The following is a 19,323-nucleotide window of genomic DNA, read 5'->3' as shown; positions in this document are numbered from 1 at the left end:
TAGGTTATTGTTCAAAGATAATTCAAAGACTAAAAATTCCAGAATATAGGGTACTTTGAAGAACCATGAGTTCACATGTAGAGAAGAATTTAATGATCCAAAGCATGTAAAACTCATTTTGCTATTGCCCTGTTGCCATCGGATCATGTAAGGTACAACAATTCCAAGTGCAACAGAAGTCAATCATGCTTCATGTTTCAAAGGAGCATTCCCCAAGCAAAAATTCGACATACAAATACGATGAAAATAGCTCAGATCAAAAAACAAGATCCATTGAAATTGTACGTAACGCCATTTGCTCATTGCACGCTGCACCTATTATTGTGGAAATGGCGGGACTAGGGACATGTTTTTAAGCCAACGGGCATTTTTTCTCGAATTCCTCTTGCTCTTTGCGACATAAATCAAATTCATTTGTATTGTAATACATGCATCCAACATAACCATCCATCTCCTTCGTGCACCTCTGATGAAGATCTTTCAGCCTGCAAGGACAAAATGTCATAGTTAGAAATGTGACAAGGCATGATGCCTCTCCTTGCTCAATGAAAAAAGAAGCACGTGCTAACATGTATATCAGTCTGTTTGATGTGAGAACTGAAACATTTTATGCAAATTTCTTCATGAATTCTTTGGGAACTTTGATAGATTTTTCCAATACCATTATCGCTCAAGTTTTCATAGACATCATCGAATCAACTGGACAATCAAATCACTGAAAAAAACAACTCCAAATCTTAAGTAGTGCAGACATAAGAATGTGATGCAGCATTCAAAAACTTTGAAGAGAGAAAAAGGAATGATGATCCTTGAAAATTAGTCAAATTCAAAGGCTGTTAGTGAGTGTCTAGGAACCAGTGGGATTTTCCTTTTTCATTTGGGAAACACTCTCCTGAACTTGAAGTCAATGGAACCCAATTAAATGGGTACACTTTCTCTAGTGGTTCTAGGCCATTGCATAATTTGTGCACGTTGCTATTTGCTAATATGTAGGACAATGGCAACTTCAGGATGTCTACAAATATCACCGGACAATGAAATGTAAAGTGGGGGAAAAAATGAGCATAAAAGGTCCAGAATATAATAGAAAAACAACCAAGTATTTGACCAAAATGATACTATATCGTCATAAAACCCGGATTCAATGTGCTACCTGGGTTAGGCTTACTTTGTACACATTCACCATTAGTGTTCAATGAATAAGGGGTTATGTATCTTAAGTTTTAACTTATAAGAAACCTGGAGTAAGGACGCACTATTACATTCAACAAGGTGTGGACCAAGGATACCGAAAGCTGCAGCTCACAAACTTTATGAAGTAAAGTTGATATGTATGACAAGAAAAGAGTAATACTGATAGCTTCCATGTAAGTAGCACCAAGACTAATGGTTTAAAACATATATTGCATTTAACACAGGTTGTAACATGCATCTGTTAAAAGTCATTGGCGCTAACTACTAACTGAGTGTAATGAGGAGGATGAAAACATAAGAGCTAGACCATATGGCATTGCTCTAAACATTTGTTTGGATATATGGTCATGCAATGTAATAAACATTGGTGCATCACAATGTATTGGTCTCTAGCTCAACAAAAATTTGGGAATTCTCTAATACCCATGAGCCATATTGAGCTCACTTGAGCAATCGAAGTCTAGTTTTCTATAACCCATGAGCTACATTGAGCTCATTTGAGCAATTGATATAACCCATGAGCCACATTGAGCTCATTTTGAAATATCCAAGTCACAAATTGTAATTCTCTATAACCGATGAGCCACACTGAGTTCACTTGAGCAATCAAAGTCTAAGTTTTCATAACCTATGAGCTACATTGAGCTAATTTGAGCAATCGATACAACCCGTGAGCCAAATTGAGCTCATTTGAAATATCCAAGTCGTAAATTCTAATTCTCTACAACCGATGAGCCACGTTGAGCTCATTTGAGCAATCCAAGTCTCAAATTCTATAACCCATGAGCCACACTGAGCTCATTTGAACAATCCATATAACCCATGAGCCACATTGAGCTCATTTGAAATAGCTGAGTCGCAAATTCTAAATCTCTATAACCGATGAGCAACGTTGAACCATTTGAGCAATCCAAGTCTCAAATTTTATAACCCATGAGCTATATTGAGCTCATTTGAGTAATCCAAGTATCAAATTCTATACAAACCATGAGTTACATTGAGCTCATTTGAGCAATCCCCAATCCAAAAATTCTATACAACCCCATGAGTCACATTAGCTCATTTGAGTAATCCAACCCACAAATTGTATATAACCAATGAACCACATCGAGCTCATTTGAGCAATCCATGCTTCAAATTCTCTATAAATCATGACCCCAGTTAATCAAAATTTTCCAATTCCAAAGGGAAAGGGTCCAAAGCATACGAATCTCAGGGTGAAAACTTGAAATGGCTTACAGGGTAAGAACGCATCGAGTGACTTGGCGACCTTTGTCGAGACACTTCTCAGGGTTTGGGTCCTTCTTCTTGCACTTGAGAAAAGCCACGTTCTCCGCTTGGCAGTTGAACTGAATGTGCTTCGCCGCCGCCGTCAGGACAGCCGATGTTGGTATCGGATCTCCTGCTGGGTCCACTGCGCTCGCCATTTCCCACTTCCTCCGATCGTTTCTGATAAAATAAAAATTTAAAAATTGTAAATTTTGAGATATTAATTGGAAAAGAAAGCGCAGAATTGGTAAAGTTCGCACCTTTACGCCTCGTTTCTGTTGTGTTTCTGCGGTTGAATGAGTTCTCTCGGCCGAACATACACACCACCTGGACTGACTTGGCGCTGGAGGTAGGGGTGGGTTCGGTTCGGTTTTTTGCGAAAACCGGAAACCGAACCGAAATTACTGTTCGGTTCGGTTCGGTTAGGTTTTCTATCGGTTCGGTTTCGGCCCGGTTCGGTTTTTTTTTTTTTTTTTTTTTGTTTTTTTCCCCAAGTAGCTTAAAAAAAGTATATGAAAACAACTTGCATCCATTTTGTAATAAGTCCTATTTCAACATAATCGTCAAGACTCAAAATAAGCATTCCAAATTTCTAATATAATCATAGTCTCAACTCAAAGATAATGAAAATAAACATTCAATTCAAAGTTTAATTATAATCAAGTGTTCCAAAGTCCAAAGTTAAATAAACATCAAAGTTTAAATCTTCCAAAAGTCCAAACTTAAAATAAACATCAAAGTTTAAGTATTCCACATCTAAAAGACTAAAATAAACATTCCAAATTTCAACTTTCAAGTGCCCCATAATGAGAGTGATCCACGTACTTTTTCAACGACAATTTGCTTGCTAACGCTTGGGTGGCCTAGGGGGCAACATATCACCTTTTTTTGAACTTCCACTTGCCATTTCTACATAGAAATAATAAAAGAAAAGATACTAATTAAAATGTTATTTAAAATAATCTAACAAAATCAAATGCAATAAAGGTTTAAGGGTTTTGTTAAAAAGATTAAAAAATTAAAAATAAACTCACAAATCCTGGAGGCATGAGGGTTCGAACCCATGCCTCCAGCTTGTAAAGTTTCATTGAAACCAACTTGGCAACAGATTCTGTTTTGTTATGATTGTATGACTAAACTATTTATAAATATTCAAAAAAATTATATATATATATATCGGTTCGGTTCGGTTTCCGAGCCTCAAAAACCGAAACCGAACTGGTCAGATTCGGTTTGGTTCGGTTTGACAATTTCGGTTCGGTTTTTTTGCGGTTCGGTTTTTTTCGACCTCGATCCGGTTCGGTTGTCGATTTTTTTCGGTTTTCGATTTTTTGAACCCACCCCTAGCTGGAGGAGCAAACGAAAAGGATAAAATAGAAAATTTCAATTTTGGCCCATGTATTTTTCTCTATAGTTTGAATTGTGCCAATTAGTTTCTAATAATTGTTGCAATGTAAAGATAAATCCCAATTTGTAATTGATGAGTGAATAAGGCTTTTTTTGACCGATTTGGGATTTTTTTTTTAATAAATGATATTATCTACAGTATGGGTGGAAGAGTGAGTTAAGCCTCATAATGGGCTAACAATAATGTGATTCAAATTCGCATTTAGCGAGAATTGAATCTAAGACTTCTCACTTACAAGTGAAGAGAAATATCATTAGACCGTAGTACTAAGTGGCTTAACCGATTGCGATTTAGGTTCAAACTCTTCCTTTTTTTTTTGTGTAACTTAGTGATAGTGTTGTAAATTAGCCGGAAATAGTTCGAAATTTGATCAAGTTCAGCTTGTGTTTGGCTAGGCAAGGCTTGGCGTGTGAAACAACCAAGCCAAGCCTAATTTGACTCAATTAAGAAACAAACCAAGTTATTAGTATGTTTGGTTCTTAAAGCTCGTGAGCAACTTGAAGTTTTTTTATGAGATAGCTCTAGTTAGACTTGAGCTTCTCTTGGTCGTTCAAGTTTGAACGTAAGAGCGAAATACATGTCAAACCAATTCTTATTTTTAATTTTTTTTTTCTGATACAGATTCGAAGGCTCAAATCAAATCAAGGTAATCAACAAATAAAAAAGGGTTGTTTTATTAACATCCCACATTTTGTTGACCACACTCCACATACTGAAAACACCCCACATTTACTTTTTAAATTAAAAATTATTTTAATCCAGCCCATGTAAATTCCTACACTACCCTTACACCCCACAAGGAAATAATAAGGTTGTTGCTGCCTTGTTGGGAGATTTATCCAGTGTTAGAAAGAATTGCTTCTGTTTGTCGAATTCCAGGAAATAAAATGCGCCTAGCTTCTAGTGTACTGCTATCCGTATAATTTAGCTGTTTTTGTTTGGTTCTTGCTCTAGTCTCTGACTTGACCTCTTACATTTTTATCCTATTTTGCTGGGATTTCAAACTTCAACTAGCTTTTCTCTTCTTGAAGTCTCACATTTCAACCGAAAAAAGAGAAATGAAACTCTCTTTTCCAGACATTCTTAACTGCCAAATGGAGTCAGTTTCTGATTCATAATGAATGATTATGCATGTATCAACATCAATATATTTCCCTTACAAAACATCTCATGGGTTCCTTGCAACATTTGCGATTGCGATTGCGATTACACCCCCAGCTTATGAAAATTTTAAAAAAGTGATATCGGAATTTGCAGAAAGTGTTTTCAAATTTGAACTCTTAGACTACAACTCGAAAAAAAGAAAAATCGATCTCAACATATTCTTTGTGACATTCTACATCGCCCAGGAGAGTGATTCTTATATGTATATTCCCATCTCTACTTAGCACGAGGCATTTTGGGAGCTCACTGGCTTCGGGTTCTATAGGAACTCCGAAGTTAAGCGAGAAGGGGGCTAGAGCAATCCCATGATGGGTGACCTACTAGGAAGTTGCTCGTGAATTCCTAAAAACAAAACCGTGAGGGAATGGTAAGCCCAAAGTGGACAATATCGTGCTACAGTGCTGGAGCGGGTCCGGGAAGTGGTCCCCCCCCAGGGTCGGGATGTGACAATTTGGTATCAGAGCCTAACCCTAGTCGCGAGTGTGCCGACGAAGACGTCAGGCCGCTAAGGGGGGTGGATTGTGGCATCCCACATCGCCTAGGGGAGTGATCCTTATATGTATATTCCCATTTCTACCTAACACGAAGCCTTTTGGGAGCTCACTGGCTTCGGGTTCCATAGGAACTTCGAAGTTAAGCGAGAAGGGGGCTAGAGCAATATTGGGAAGTTGCTCGTGAGTTCCCAAAAACAAAACCGTGAGGGAATGGTAAGCCCAAAGCGGACAATATCGTGTTACGGTGATGGAGTGAGCCCGGTAAGTGATCCACCCTGGATCGGGATGTGACATTCTTGAATTGTTATTAGGTTTTGATGTTAAAAGAACGTACATAGTGTACTATTTAGGGCTTAAATAGTCATTTTATATCAAGATATATGAGTTATTTATTATTAAATTTTATGTGGTGTGTAGTCAACAAAATGTGGGTGTTAATAAAAAAACCCAATAAAAAACTTAAAACGGTATTTTAATAGTGTTTCTTCCTTTTTTGTGGAATTCGGTGGAAATAACCAAATAGGATTTCAAGTTGTCGCTCAAAAAACCCTAAATACTACAAATTTTGAAAAGCCAAAGTCCTTTAGCCGAACTGGCAAACATCTATTTGAAAACTTTCTAAAAGTAAGATATTGCTGTAAGTTTATGCTCTTATTTGTACAGTAGTGTATATAAAACCTTATATCTTCCGATTACTAAGTCTACAAGAAATGGCATGATCAATGATCAAACACTATATTCTATCATTCATGTACACTGCCAAGTTGTGAAAAAAATATTTACACAATTGAACCAACTTGCTACAAGACATGGCTCGAAAAGTTGGAGTTCGAGCTCGGCTCATTTTGGACATAAACAATCATAATAATTAATTAAATAACTTCATAAATGAGGGATGTCCCTGTGAGTGAGGTTGTATTTGTCCTGAATTTTCTATTTAATATTTTACTAGAAGATGTATGCATTTTAATTTGATTATAATCAATAAATTCTATTCTTGGAAAAAAAAAATTTATTTCCCAAACTATTTAATTTAATTATGACTTCTAAACCTTAATCTTAGAATCGGGGTGTGCGACCTTTTAGGTTCTTGTTGAGTGTGATCTTTTAGGTTCTTGTTGACAAAGTTGTGAGATGAATTAGACTCTTTTAATTCTTTGTCATATTTAAAACTTATCTTTTAACCCAACTCTTTGTGAAGACAACAATGATTGTCTTCGAGGATCTCATAGATCACAAGAGACGCCTAGTCGCATGTCATGGTCCCTAGTCAATGTACTATTTATGAGAGAACCTACATCGTTGCAATTACAATGAAATTTAAGGTCCTTCTAATACAATACTCTTGGTAACATTAGTTAGGCTATTTCATGTCAAGTGCCTAAGTGATCAACTCATTATTCAATTCAATAGGTTTGGAACTTCATTTCAAATCACGATGCTTGCCCAAATATTTTGAATCATGTTGATGAGCATTCTTCTTCAATTGTGAAGGTTAGAGATTCATTGTTGTACTTTCACTTGCTTCTATGATTAGATAGCTTAAGCCCAACGAAGTCGTGGACACCCTATCATACCGGAGTGTCTTTAACATAATCTAAGATTAAGGAACTAACAAGAAGACAATTGGGGTGCCTCTAGTTTGCATTACTATAACAACCAAGTTCTTATTGACATGAGTATGTATCAAGTACACACACATACGATCTTGAGGTGTTTGCGTCTAGTACACTACATCTTTATTAAGCACTTACACATTTGTCTTAGCGACTCCTGCTAATGGCTTGAGACTAACCATGCATTCTATCCTACAATTGTGCATACAGAGGATGTACCAGTCTTACTAGATTATAAGATATCCACTCAAATAATCCAACGACCAAAAGCAATGTTTAGGATAAACACATGTGAAGTTGGTTGCCTTAACATTATTTCATAAGTTACCTTTACATATATATAATTGTTATCCATGGACTCAGTAACAAGATTACATTGGTAATCTACCTATAGTGATCTTGCCCAATGATTAGATTATGGACTAATTCTTGTATTACCTTAAGCAATCAACTAATCTTGATTACTTTGAGGGCATGCATCCAACAAAAACATCATTTCAACTTGCACTAGTTGTAACATTCTCAAAATCTGGCCAAACCCTTGGGCTGTGTGATCCACCAACCCAAACTCGACCCATCATTTTTATCTCACTCCTGTGATTACCCCATCTCTTGAACACTCTCACTTTAACCTCTCTCACAACTCACCCTCACCATTTCTGCAAACATACCTTTAGCACCGAGAGCCTTAACTCTCACTATTTCTTGTTTCCCAGCTAATCAAACCTCAAACCTTTACATTTGAGTTCTCTGGGACACAAGAATTTGTTGGTGGTCTTGCATGCATCATCAATACACTTTGTAGTGCTCTACCATTAGCACCCAAGAATCTTGAGTTCTAATCGAAACTAGGTAAAATTCCCTAGTTTACTCTTCAAATATTTATTTGTTTCTAGCATTTGTGTTCTACAAATTCCCAGATTTTTCGACGACTCCCGACGTCTTTCAAGCCAATTTCAGGCCAACTCCGACCACGGTCAACCCTCAAATTGGTAATTTCTTGTTGTCCCTTCCTTAGATGTCATGTGGTTTAAAAATCACTGGATTTGGTCGAGTTTTGACCCCAGATCGGAGCCGGGGGAGTTTCTCGATGAAAACCCTTGGAATTCCAATCTTCTCTTTTGTTGGGTCTAGTGACCCGCAACCTCAATAGGGTCGACCCGATCCAACCCAACCCGTAACCCTAATCCAGCCTAAAAACTCATTCTGAGGTCGGCCAAGTTCTTTAGGCCATGTGACCCATTAACCCTATGCCTAAATTCATTAACCCAAGCCCAAAACCTTTAACCCATAACTAGGTCTAAATCCAATTTAATATTCGGCCCAACGTGGTAAAACCGGTCTAACCCATCAAACGCAAGCCCAGACCCGACCGTTAAGCTGACTCGTTGACCGTGGACTTTCTGTCAACGTTGACTGGTCACCATTGACTTTTGGGTTGACTTTTTTGGGTTTCGACTGGGACCCCTTTTAGACTAATTTCGATGTCCTGATTCCAAATTTATACTCTGTTTTCACAAATTCAATCATTTTGGTAGCATTTTATTAAATAGTCTCTATTTGTGTATAAGTGGATAAGTGGGAAGTGATCTAGTCTTCTTTAGTTCGAGCGGCTCCCCGAAAGCGGATTGTGGTTTATGAGAATGATTTGAGTTGGATAGATTTCATGGTTTTATATGATTTATGAGGCGAGGTTTTGATGCTTTTAAGCTCTAGTGTTTTGACATGATTTATGAGACATGTTTTCAGCGAATATTTAGTGGGTTATCATACAACACATCCACACAACACGGGTATGTAGACGTTTATGGCCATAGGACACAGTTGACGAGTAGTGAGATATTACCCCAACTTTACTGGAAAAACCAGTGTCAGATAGCTTCACTAGCCATGGCTAGTCTCGGTGTATGATGTTATGTGTTTATTCTCCAGCGTAACCCGAAGTCGTACAACTTTACCTTCGGGTGATGGGGCTTACCATATTTCTTCATTGGCATAACCCAGTGTTGTACAACTTCGCCTTTGGGCGATGGACATGTACTATCTTCGGGCGACTATGATACCCCTAGAGAGTACAATTTTGTTGGGATTTATGGTTTTGCCTTAGGGCGTTTCGAGGTCGTGTTTTAGAGATGATTTTATGGTTATGAACATTTTCTGCATGCTAAAGTTTTAGAAAAACCTATATGTAGTATTTATATGTTTTCAAAACAGGGGGTTATTATGTTCACAAAGAATTAGGGTTTTGAATATTATTAGTATAAATATAATTATGGTCCACTCATCTTTTCTGTTTTGCACCCCCTCATGACATAGTGACGAGGAGTATGACCCGAGCGTCGAGGCATTTCCTTACTAGTGACCTTGCGATCTTCCATTTGCGTATGATTCCTTTATGATGTTTTGTAATCTAAATTCTTATCTACTCTCGTACTTCTATGTAGAAGTGTGCTCTGGACATATTTGCGTATCTTTTGTTTGGATCTGTGATCATTGAACCTTCCATTGCACTCTTGTTTAATTCGAAATCTTATTTATTGTTTCTTAGCATTTGGTTATTCATAATTGTTGTTATTCGTTTATGACTTTTGATATACAGGTTCTAATACACTCTTGAGTATGTATGAATTTATAGCTTTCATCACTTCCAGTGTCGGCTAGCATGTGTCATCCAGGTATCATTAGGATATCTGGGTTGGGGTGTGTCACTAGTATTGCCACCCGACTACTGCCTAGTGAATTTTAGAGCATTGGTTACCTTCAGTTATTAAAAAACCAAGGGCAGAGCCAGGATTTTTTTTTTTTTTTTTTTTTGGGTGGGCTAGCTAAAAATAGTACCATAAAAATCATATGCTTACTTTTTTGTTTATATAAAATCATATAATAATCACTATAAAAGAACAACAATATAATATAAACCATTCTCAAAATCATAACCCTAACCAATAAATTCAAGGACCATATAAATAATTAACCTATACTAATTAAATCAAGAATAAGTAAATAAAAAGATCAAGAATGTACCAAAGGTGACATTCATTGGAAAATCGCAACTGAAAGTAAGGAATTAATTGCAGAGATAGTGATTTAATTGTGGATTTAAAAAAATTAATTTTCTTTTCTTGAGTAAGAAGCACATAGGCTAAATTAAATAGGGTAAATGATATTTTTTTAAAAGAACAGGATAAAGGGGGATTGGAGATAGAACTAATGTGAAATCCCGTTCTCGGATTTCATTGTTATAATCTACGTATTTGTATTATTGAGATTTTATATTATTTTTCGAGAATTTATATTGATTTATTTGAAATTAGATTTCAATTAAATTAGTTACAAAGTTTGAAGTTTGGAGATTAATTATTTAAAATCCGTAGACCTTTCGAGGTCACAATTTATATTGTTGAATAGATCTCGAACCCACGAATGCATAGGCGAAAGCCGTTTACGAGTCCAAATTATAACGGTATGGTTACGGATGTTTGAAGTTATGAACTATAGATTGTGGAAATTATTTAATTCCCACATGTGGGTTAAAGGTTAAGTGAAGGGGGACCAATCAGATTATTAGAGGATGAGAAAGGACCAATAGGGGGAGGTTGACATTTTCTTTCCCCCACTTTTTGAACCCGTGTACTCCACTAGCCATTTTTCAAACTGGCCAACTTTAGGCCAATTTCTACCATTTCTCAATTGATTTTCTTATCTCCTTCGCCTGCAACCCGCTCAACTACCTTCCTCCTTCTATCTCCACAAAAAAATAAGGGTTTTTAAGGTCTAATTCGGGTAAAACTCCACCGGAGAACCCATGGGTTCTCAACGGTGATTCGTCGTTCCGGTGAGTGTCACCATTCACCATCACCCTTGATCAACTTCTTTTGGACCCAGGAGCAAGACCCAATTAGTTGTAGGGGCATTGGAACACCAAGGAAGCCGAATTGAAGAACACCCACCTTAGGGTTCCGGCGGTTCGTGGCTAGTTAGGGGTGTTTTCCGGTCAAATTGGCCTTGGCCGCAAGTATAAAGTTTACTCTACTTGTTGAGATCTTCATTCTTATGAAATTTGAGAATTTTGGAAAAAGTCGAATTTTCCGATATGTAGCATTCAATTTATGAAATGCTGTTGGTTGAGTATATTTTCGATAAAGTCCGCCACTCGAATATTCTAACAATTGATGATCTTACCATTGAATTGACACCAAATTTTAGTATGCTACTGTAGATAGGGGTTACGAACCTTAGGGAATTACTAGTGAAACTCTAGTAGGCTTATATTGGTTTGTTAGCAACTTGAATATATGAAATATGATTATTATCCTCATTTCTTATATTAGTATCATTTGTGATATATTTAGCCATAGACCTATGCTAATTAACTATGAATTGGCTTGTGTATTGATGATGTTTGTGATATATATGTGTTAGATTAACTTTTTAATAATGTGAATGATAATTATGATGAATTTTATGACAATTATGGGAGCAAATTATTGTTTGATAATTATTTGGATATGCTTGCCAACTGAATACTTATTTGAACTTGGCACTATTACCTAGCATGAGATGGAGATGGAAGTCAGGAGATGAGTTAGGTATTTTATTAGATTGTTAGTAGGAATAGTAATTAAGGGAATTCCTTGTGTTGTGCTCCATCTGACTTGATGCTAGTTGATAGGTGGAATCGATAGCATGTATGCGTATAAATATGTTTAATGTGTGATGATGAGATTGCACCACATAGTTGTGGTACATGGATGGGTCTTGCTTGGTATATTCGCGATGGGGGGACCATATGTATTTAGGGGTGATCATACTTGGTATATCCGCGATAGGTGATACTACCTACACGATGAGTTTATGCCTATGGTCCTGCTTAGTATATCCGCGATGGGGGACCACACGCATTCTAGAGGTGATGATGACTAGTTGTACATGGTACATTTTTAAGTGATCATATTTGGTTTGGTTCCGTTGAGTGGTCCGGAACCCGAGGTTGTTGAATTTCGTGGAGTGGCCTAAAATCCCATTGTTTTGAGAAGTAGGCTTGACCTAGCTGTGTCACTCTAGCCTTAGTTTATATATATATATATATATATTTGTGTCAATGGTTTCGAGAGTCTTGTGAATTGAGTTAGAAAAGATGTTGGACGTCTGAGCGACTCCTTCAGGAATTTCTATGATTTGATTATGATTTCATAAGGTGTGAATTTAGAAGATATGAGAATGTTATTACTTTGATAAAATTAATTAATTAATGCGGCTAGAGAATCGTTTTGTGTTTTGTCGGTTCTTAAATATGATGTGTGTTGTGAATTGCAATATCATGATGAGACATAATGATTTATATGTTGGATGGGAGAGGAATCATGTTTTCATGGGGATTGGTTATGTAGCCTGAGTCCAAGAATTACATGTTGTCAGATTATATTGAATGATTGAGAAATACTAGTGCCTTTCTGCTTGAACTTAGTGGAATAAACGTCTAATTTTGTGATAGTGAACTAAGAATGGCTTGATCCCTATTGAGGGTACATAAGCAGTCTAATGACGAGGTTAGATGCAGCCATAAAGTAAACGAAAAATTTCTTGCAATTTGATTCTCGAATTGTGATTGCCACATTCCTGAGATGGGATATGTGAGATAAACGAGTATTTGGGAGACATCACGTGTCGATCCTGGGCTTATGTCGGGATCGGGACGTGACAACTAATTTGTAATTTTTAGCATAAAATGTATTATTTACTACCTATCCTCTACTAAATATACATTACATAATAATCTGTCCTGAAATTGAGTAGGCTATAAGCATGAGTTTACAAAAGAATAGCTACTATTCACAACCCATTTTTACCTTCAACACAACCTTATTAATTTTTTGTCAGTGATCATCTTCAATTTGTTTGATTTGAACAACCGAAAATTGAGAGGGTGTGTGAGAAGTAAAAATGAGTGCATGGATAACACTACCTTTACAGAAAACCTCCCTAGGCTATAGCCCACCTTGGCCTTGTGGAAGGTTATGCCATTGAAAAAAACGTACGTTTAAGTTACACATCAGAATAAGCGTCGTTAGATCAAATAATCAAATAGGATCTAATGACTCTTGTTTAACTTATGCCATCTTCAACCGAAGGAGGCCTAGAGGGCTCCCTTTAGTCCTATAGCCCTCCAACAAATTATATTTTAATGACAGTGCCATGCCATATTTTATACCATCTCCAACCGAGGGGGCCAAAGGGCCATAGGCCAAACATAGCCCTGTGACAAAAAAACCATCTCCAACCGAGGGGGCCAAAGGGCCATAAGTCAAACATAATTTATTATTTTAATTGAATCAATATGATTACTTAAATTAAAAATTACCATACTTCATTTTAAAACCTAATTACCATACTTCATTTTAAAACCTACATCTTAAATTTAAAGACTACAACTTCAATTTAAAGACTACAACAACTTAAATTTAAAAACTACAACTTAAAGATTAAAGACTACAACAACTTCAATTTAAAGACTATAATCATCATCTTCATCCGCCATTGTAGGAGTATTGTCGGATGTAAACAACTCTCGTCAGGCCATAATTTCCCTCTTTTTCCTATCAAAATATGCCTTACTCATTTGAGTGTAATCCGAAGTGTTCATTTGCATGTTCCTATCATCCATCTCTTCTTGTATTTGTTTTGCCAGTTCTTCATGCCTACAGTTCCTTTCTTCCACGGCAAGGGCATTTTGCTCTGCCATTATTTGCAATGAGGACACCATTTCCTGTTGAAAGGCTAAATCATCCTTTGCCTTGCTCTTTTCCTTCAACTTTCGGGCCTTGTTTTGTCCCGTAGCCCTCGGTATGGAAGATTCACCTAGAGACCGATTTTCTACCCTTATTTCATTGAATGGTAGGAGATCCTTGTTCATTCCCAACTACATTTGAGGAAACATTTCCGAACAATAGTGTATGACCAAATCTTTCTTGAGGTGGATCTTGAAATAACACTCACCCTTTACAAATTTTCCAACAACCGTGATGACTAAATGGTTTCGAGTTGTCCTCCATATATAATTCCTCCACTTGGCGTACCTAGAAAATATAATTACAAAATTAAAGGAAATTAATTTATGAAATTAAATGTAATATAATTAAATATTTAAAATAACTTGTGAAAACACTTACTTCGTCATAGTAATTGGCTCCGTTTTTATGTTTGCTTCCGGGCTTTACCACTGCTTGATGCCATTTATTCAAACTTGGATCAAGATGGTTTTTCCATGTTGAAGAACAACTCTCGTGGTTTCGGAAATTTGGTGGAGTGGTGCCTTCGTATAACTCATAATACTTTTTGAACGTACAAGTCCAAACACCTTCACTTGTTTGAGGACTCCCCTTCACACTATCTTCCGAGCCCCATCCATAAGCCCTGCAAAGAGCTTTATCTTCTTTTCGGGTCTAAGCCCAACATTTCAGTGCAGATGTGGCCGTTTGAAAATTATTGAAAAAATTTGGAGGAAAGATTATTGGAAGAGATAAGAGAATAGAATGTGAATAATTGAAATAAAATGAGGTTAGATAATATGGAATGATGAAAATTATGTGAGAAATGGTGTAGGAATAACTTAGGTATTTATAGGAAAAAAATTAATTTTTTTTTAATTTGTCTGAAAAGAAAAAATTCAAATGCAGTGGTAACCAGGGGTCAGCATGACGCTAGCTAGCCATTGCATTCAAACAATTGGGCCGGCCCGGGGCTGGCTGGTTGCTCTTGGCTAGCCTGTTGGCTTGTTTTTCCATTTTTGGCCTGATGGGGCCCATGAGCCGTTTGACTTAGTCTTCGGTTGAAGACGGTTTTCGTATTATTTCGAGCTATTTTTAACACTAAAATCTTTTGACCAGATCGGTTGGAGATAACCTTAGATGTGTAATTTTGAAGTGCATTGGAGAAAACTCAAGCAAAGGAAATAAAATAGAAAGTAAACAAAAAAAAGGGAAAGAAAGGATAAGGAAGAAGGTTCCATTTCCAACTTCCAAGGTGCAGGCCAAAGAGGCAAAGACAACTAGGCAAGGCAGAAAAGCCAAAGAAAGAGACGGAGTTACCAAACACACGCGGATATCTTAGCAGCTAAGTCATATCCTAAATTGCCATAAGGAATTTTGCCAAATTGAAATTGTGATTTAATTGTATAAAAAGGAATGATAAGCTCCAAGGCTTTCCTGTCTTCAATTTTGCTTCTGAATCTCATCATCTCTCTGTATTCGCTATGGCCGACGAATCTGCTCCCAAATCCGTCGCTGCTGCTTCTTCCGAAACAGCGGTCCACATCATTTACACCGAGCGCCCTCTCGAAAATGAGGAGCCTGAGTCCTACCACATCCGAACCCTAGCCACCGTCCTCGGCAGGTTTCTCTCTCAATCCTTTATCTACTGTTTGTTTCCTGGGAAAACCAAAGAAAAATGAATTTGTGTGAATTTGTGATATGCATACATTTATACATACAGTGAGGAGGCAGCGAGGGAGGCTCTTGTATACAGTTACAAGACGGCTGCCAGTGGATTCTCCGCTAAGCTCACTCCTCAGCAGGTCGACCAAATTTCAAGTTAGTTCTCTCTCTCTCTCTCTCCCCTTTTTTTTTGTAGTGTTGATGATGAAGGTTTTCCTGGCAAATGTTGTTTATTTATCCCATCCCTTGTACTCCTCTTTCACATGGTTACTATGAATGTTTCAAGCTTAAGGAGTCGATTTTTAAAGTTGATCTCTCAGTTCCCGGTAGCGTATCGATTCTTTCTACTGGGGAATTGGGCGTGTGGTGATTGATAGGTTAGCCTCTGTGGGTTTCTTTCAGCTTTGTTTTGGACCCCCGACCGCATCTGTTTCTACAGTAGTGGGTATTCTTTGCTTGTTTATTGTTATCACTTTCTGGCATGTTCAGAATGCTTAGGACTAATTTGGTATAGGAGATTGGAATCGAAAACCCTCTAATCCTACCGTTTTGGGGAGGATTGGGACCGATAAGTTTTCTTCTTGAGTAATCCCTCTGCTACGTTTAAGTTGGTCACTATTTTTTCATTTCTTCCTTCAATATACTTTGAAAAGAATTTCTTATTCATTCCAATTCAATGCTCTATACCAAACAAGGCATTAAGTTTCAGTTTTGCTCACACTACTAGGTCCTTATTCCATGTGGACTTTAACCCTATGTTTAGACCAAAGTCCCAAGGAACATTGACTAAATTCTTAAAAATGCACTACGAGAACACTACTAGTGAACTAGTCAAACACCACAAAGCTACTACTAAAACACTACAAATGCGCTACAAAGACACTTAACAGGGGCTTTCAAAATGACCTTTCATGGAGTCATTTGAGCAATCTCTCAAATGTATTGATTATATCTAGTCATCTTTTAGTCCCTCCTCTAAGTTTTGTTGTGCAGTTCCTGACAAATTTAGCCTAGGTTCCATGAAACTTCAAAGTCCCTCACACACTCCAAAGTTTCACGCCCGTGAAATTCATAATATGCTAAATTTGGCATACCCGAACTTGAGGAAATAAAATAAATAAAACCTCAAATCATGTTTTTACTGTTTGTCATTGGTTATATAATCTCTATAATCCTCTTATCCTGTTGTTGATTAAGAGTCTTTGTGGTTCTAACTTCTAAACGATTCAAAGTTAGCTTATGTAATTTTTTATATGTTATCTTTATAAAAGAAGTTTTATACTACTATTGTTTCCCCTACGAGTATCCAATTGGTAAAACACCTGCTGTTTCCTTGTTGATTCACATTATTAGAGTTTACTTTTGCTTAACTTAGGCTGTACAATGCTTCTTGGTCATGCTCAGTACTGATGGCTGGCACTGTATCCCTTTTCTTGTTGTTGTTATTGTTTTTTGTTGTGTATTATTACCATTAAACACATGACAAATGTTGCATAGGCTTTCATATGGTAAAGTGTCATGGCATTTTGTTTATATCTCTAGGCTGGCATTGATATGAATTCGCTTTTCACATTTTAGGTCAAATTTGGTATTTCATCTATTTACTATGGCAGATGATGAATGTATATGAGTAATTTGTTGATTAATGCTAGGAAAACTTTAAGGCTTGTGCATTGCAAAAGTGAGTTGAAGTCGTTTCTCCTTCAAAAAATAAACAGAAAACAAAAGAGAAAAAACCTATTTTTTTTGAACAAACGATATTATCTACACTAAGGGGGTAATGGAGTGGGCTAAGCCTCACAATGGGCTAGCAATAATGTGGTTCAAATTCGTCCTTCGGCGAGAATCGACCCTAAGACCTCTCACTTACAATTGAAGAGGAAAACCATTTTAGACAAAGCCATTTCTCAATTATGCACACTTTTTGGCATTTTACTGATTATTGAATTACAGCAATAGATATTTTATGCAAGTTATGAGTCCGGTAAACTAGCCAGTTTCGGATTATTAGAAATAAATACTCAATTGTTTTGTTGTCTACTCGATATTGGCAGAGCTACCTGGGGTCCTTCAGGTTGTACCAAGCAGGACACTCCAGCTACATTCAGGACCGGGAAAGCTGCAGTAGAGGAACTGTACTCCATACATAAGAACATGTTTTAAACTCCAGTATCCACCTTGGTGTATAAGACAATAAACTTGTTTACTCTTGGCATGCCGTGAATCTTTGCGTAATAAGGTTCATAATAAAAGTTTAAGATTGCCGTACTTACTGTAACTTTGATATGTTGTATATATAGATTTCGTAGGATTACTTAATTCCCAGTTAAGTTGCAGAGGTAGTAATTTGAGCGTATGTTTGGTTCCTTAGGAAAATATGAGATGGATGACTATGCTTATGTTCCAAAGATGATTTGTAAGGTTGCAGTGCGGATTACAAACATCAGGCCCTGGCTCTAAGTTTTTAGTTTAATTTGAGAAGGCTTTGGGTCAATCGTCGTGGGGGCAGGGTAGGATTCAGATGAAGTGATGGAAAAATATCAAAGTAGACGAAAAGCAGCTGTGGTATTGTGTTATTGAACTGGATGCCAGGTGTAGCCGGTCCATCTAAGTTGCTCTCAATTTATTCGGACGAGGTTTAGCCTAGGTGATGATGTCATTATTCAACACCAAGATGCCAATGTGTCATTATTCAATGGAAAGAAGCTCAACCAAACCCTAACCCAACATTTCTAATTCGGGTTTGGGTTGAGTTCGGATTCATGTGAGTTTATTTAGGTTCAGGTTTAAATTGAGTTCAAGCTTACTCGGTTTTTAGATTTGCTCATATAAAGGTCAATCTTGTAAAACATTATTGTATAAGATAAATTTCAAATTCTGAACCAAATAATATCAAAATGACTTAAAATTCAATTTTACACATCATCATCCATACAAAAGATAAACCAAATAGCGTGTGATGTCATTGTAAAGTTGAAATTAAGTTACAAGACAATACCAAATTTTCAACCAAAAGAAATGTAAAAGCAACACTATCATTTATTGTTCAAATGAAAATCAAACAGCAAACTTCAAGTATAGCCCTCCCAAACTTGCACCTAACTTATATATTATGAAGTGGGATGAGTAATATATGCATGAGCAATTCGGACTAGAAACCAGGTTGAGTTTGGTTCATTAGTGGGCAGAGCATCACCCAACTCAACCTAATAGTAATCGGGTTGAGGTTGGGTTGGGTTTAAACGAGTTTTTACTTTATTTTAATCGGCCTGATTGATTATGAAATCAGATTGGACATGGATGAATTCGGGTTGACCCAACTCAAATTGCACCCGTACTTGGCATGCCACACTGTTTAATAAAAAATTGAATGAAGGTAAAAATTGGCAAATTGGCTAAAGAATTAGTTGAGGAGTAAACTGATAATTTGGTGATAGTTTAGAGGGTAAACAACAATTACTCCTTTTTAATTTACTCAAAAGAAAGTGTAATGTTTATTGGTATCACTGTGTAGTGACAATTCCTCATCACTTGTAAATGAAATATTGGACTTAAAGCTTGTGTACTTAGTATAAATAGGTTCAAGAAGAAATCAAAGAACTTACAAATAGGGAAGTAAGGAAAAAGAATCATGTCAATTGGCCTCCAAGTTGTCATGAAGTTTAGGTACTCGTTTATGTCAAGGAAAATATTATAGTTTTCCGATTTCACATGTGTTGTGGATATAAATTTTTGTTCAAAACATA

General features: G+C 36.8%; 2 protein-coding genes across 2 annotated transcripts; one reads left to right on the top strand and one right to left on the bottom strand.

Annotated features, from left to right (window-relative positions):
* Positions 1–36: 36 nt before the first annotated feature.
* Positions 37–2,868, bottom strand: LOC103937718 (NADH dehydrogenase [ubiquinone] 1 alpha subcomplex subunit 8-B). The gene is made up of 3 exons (XM_048568662.1): positions 2,724–2,868; positions 2,434–2,643; positions 37–485 (listed from the first exon to the last, which is right to left on the bottom strand). Exons 2-3 carry the CDS (start codon positions 2,619–2,621, stop codon positions 353–355), a joined length of 321 nt encoding a protein of 106 aa, XP_048424619.1. The 5' UTR covers positions 2,622–2,643; positions 2,724–2,868; the 3' UTR covers positions 37–352.
* A 12,293-nt stretch (positions 2,869–15,161) lies between these two features.
* LOC125470183 (subtilisin-like protease SBT3.11) lies at positions 15,162–17,845 on the top strand. Its single transcript, XM_048568823.1, has 3 exons — positions 15,162–15,536; positions 15,636–15,733; positions 17,632–17,845. Exons 1-3 carry the CDS (start codon positions 15,397–15,399, stop codon positions 17,703–17,705), a joined length of 312 nt encoding a protein of 103 aa, XP_048424780.1. The 5' UTR covers positions 15,162–15,396; the 3' UTR covers positions 17,706–17,845.
* The last annotated feature ends 1,478 nt before the right edge of the window (positions 17,846–19,323 follow it).

Source organism: the organism of the source record quoted next, unplaced genomic scaffold, assembly GCF_019419815.1.
Source record: "Pyrus x bretschneideri cultivar Hongxiangsu unplaced genomic scaffold, Pyrus_bretschneideri_v1 Contig49, whole genome shotgun sequence".
NCBI classification, from domain to species: Eukaryota; Viridiplantae; Streptophyta; class Magnoliopsida; order Rosales; family Rosaceae; genus Pyrus; species Pyrus x bretschneideri.
This window is presented reverse-complemented; position numbering and strand designations above follow the sequence as displayed.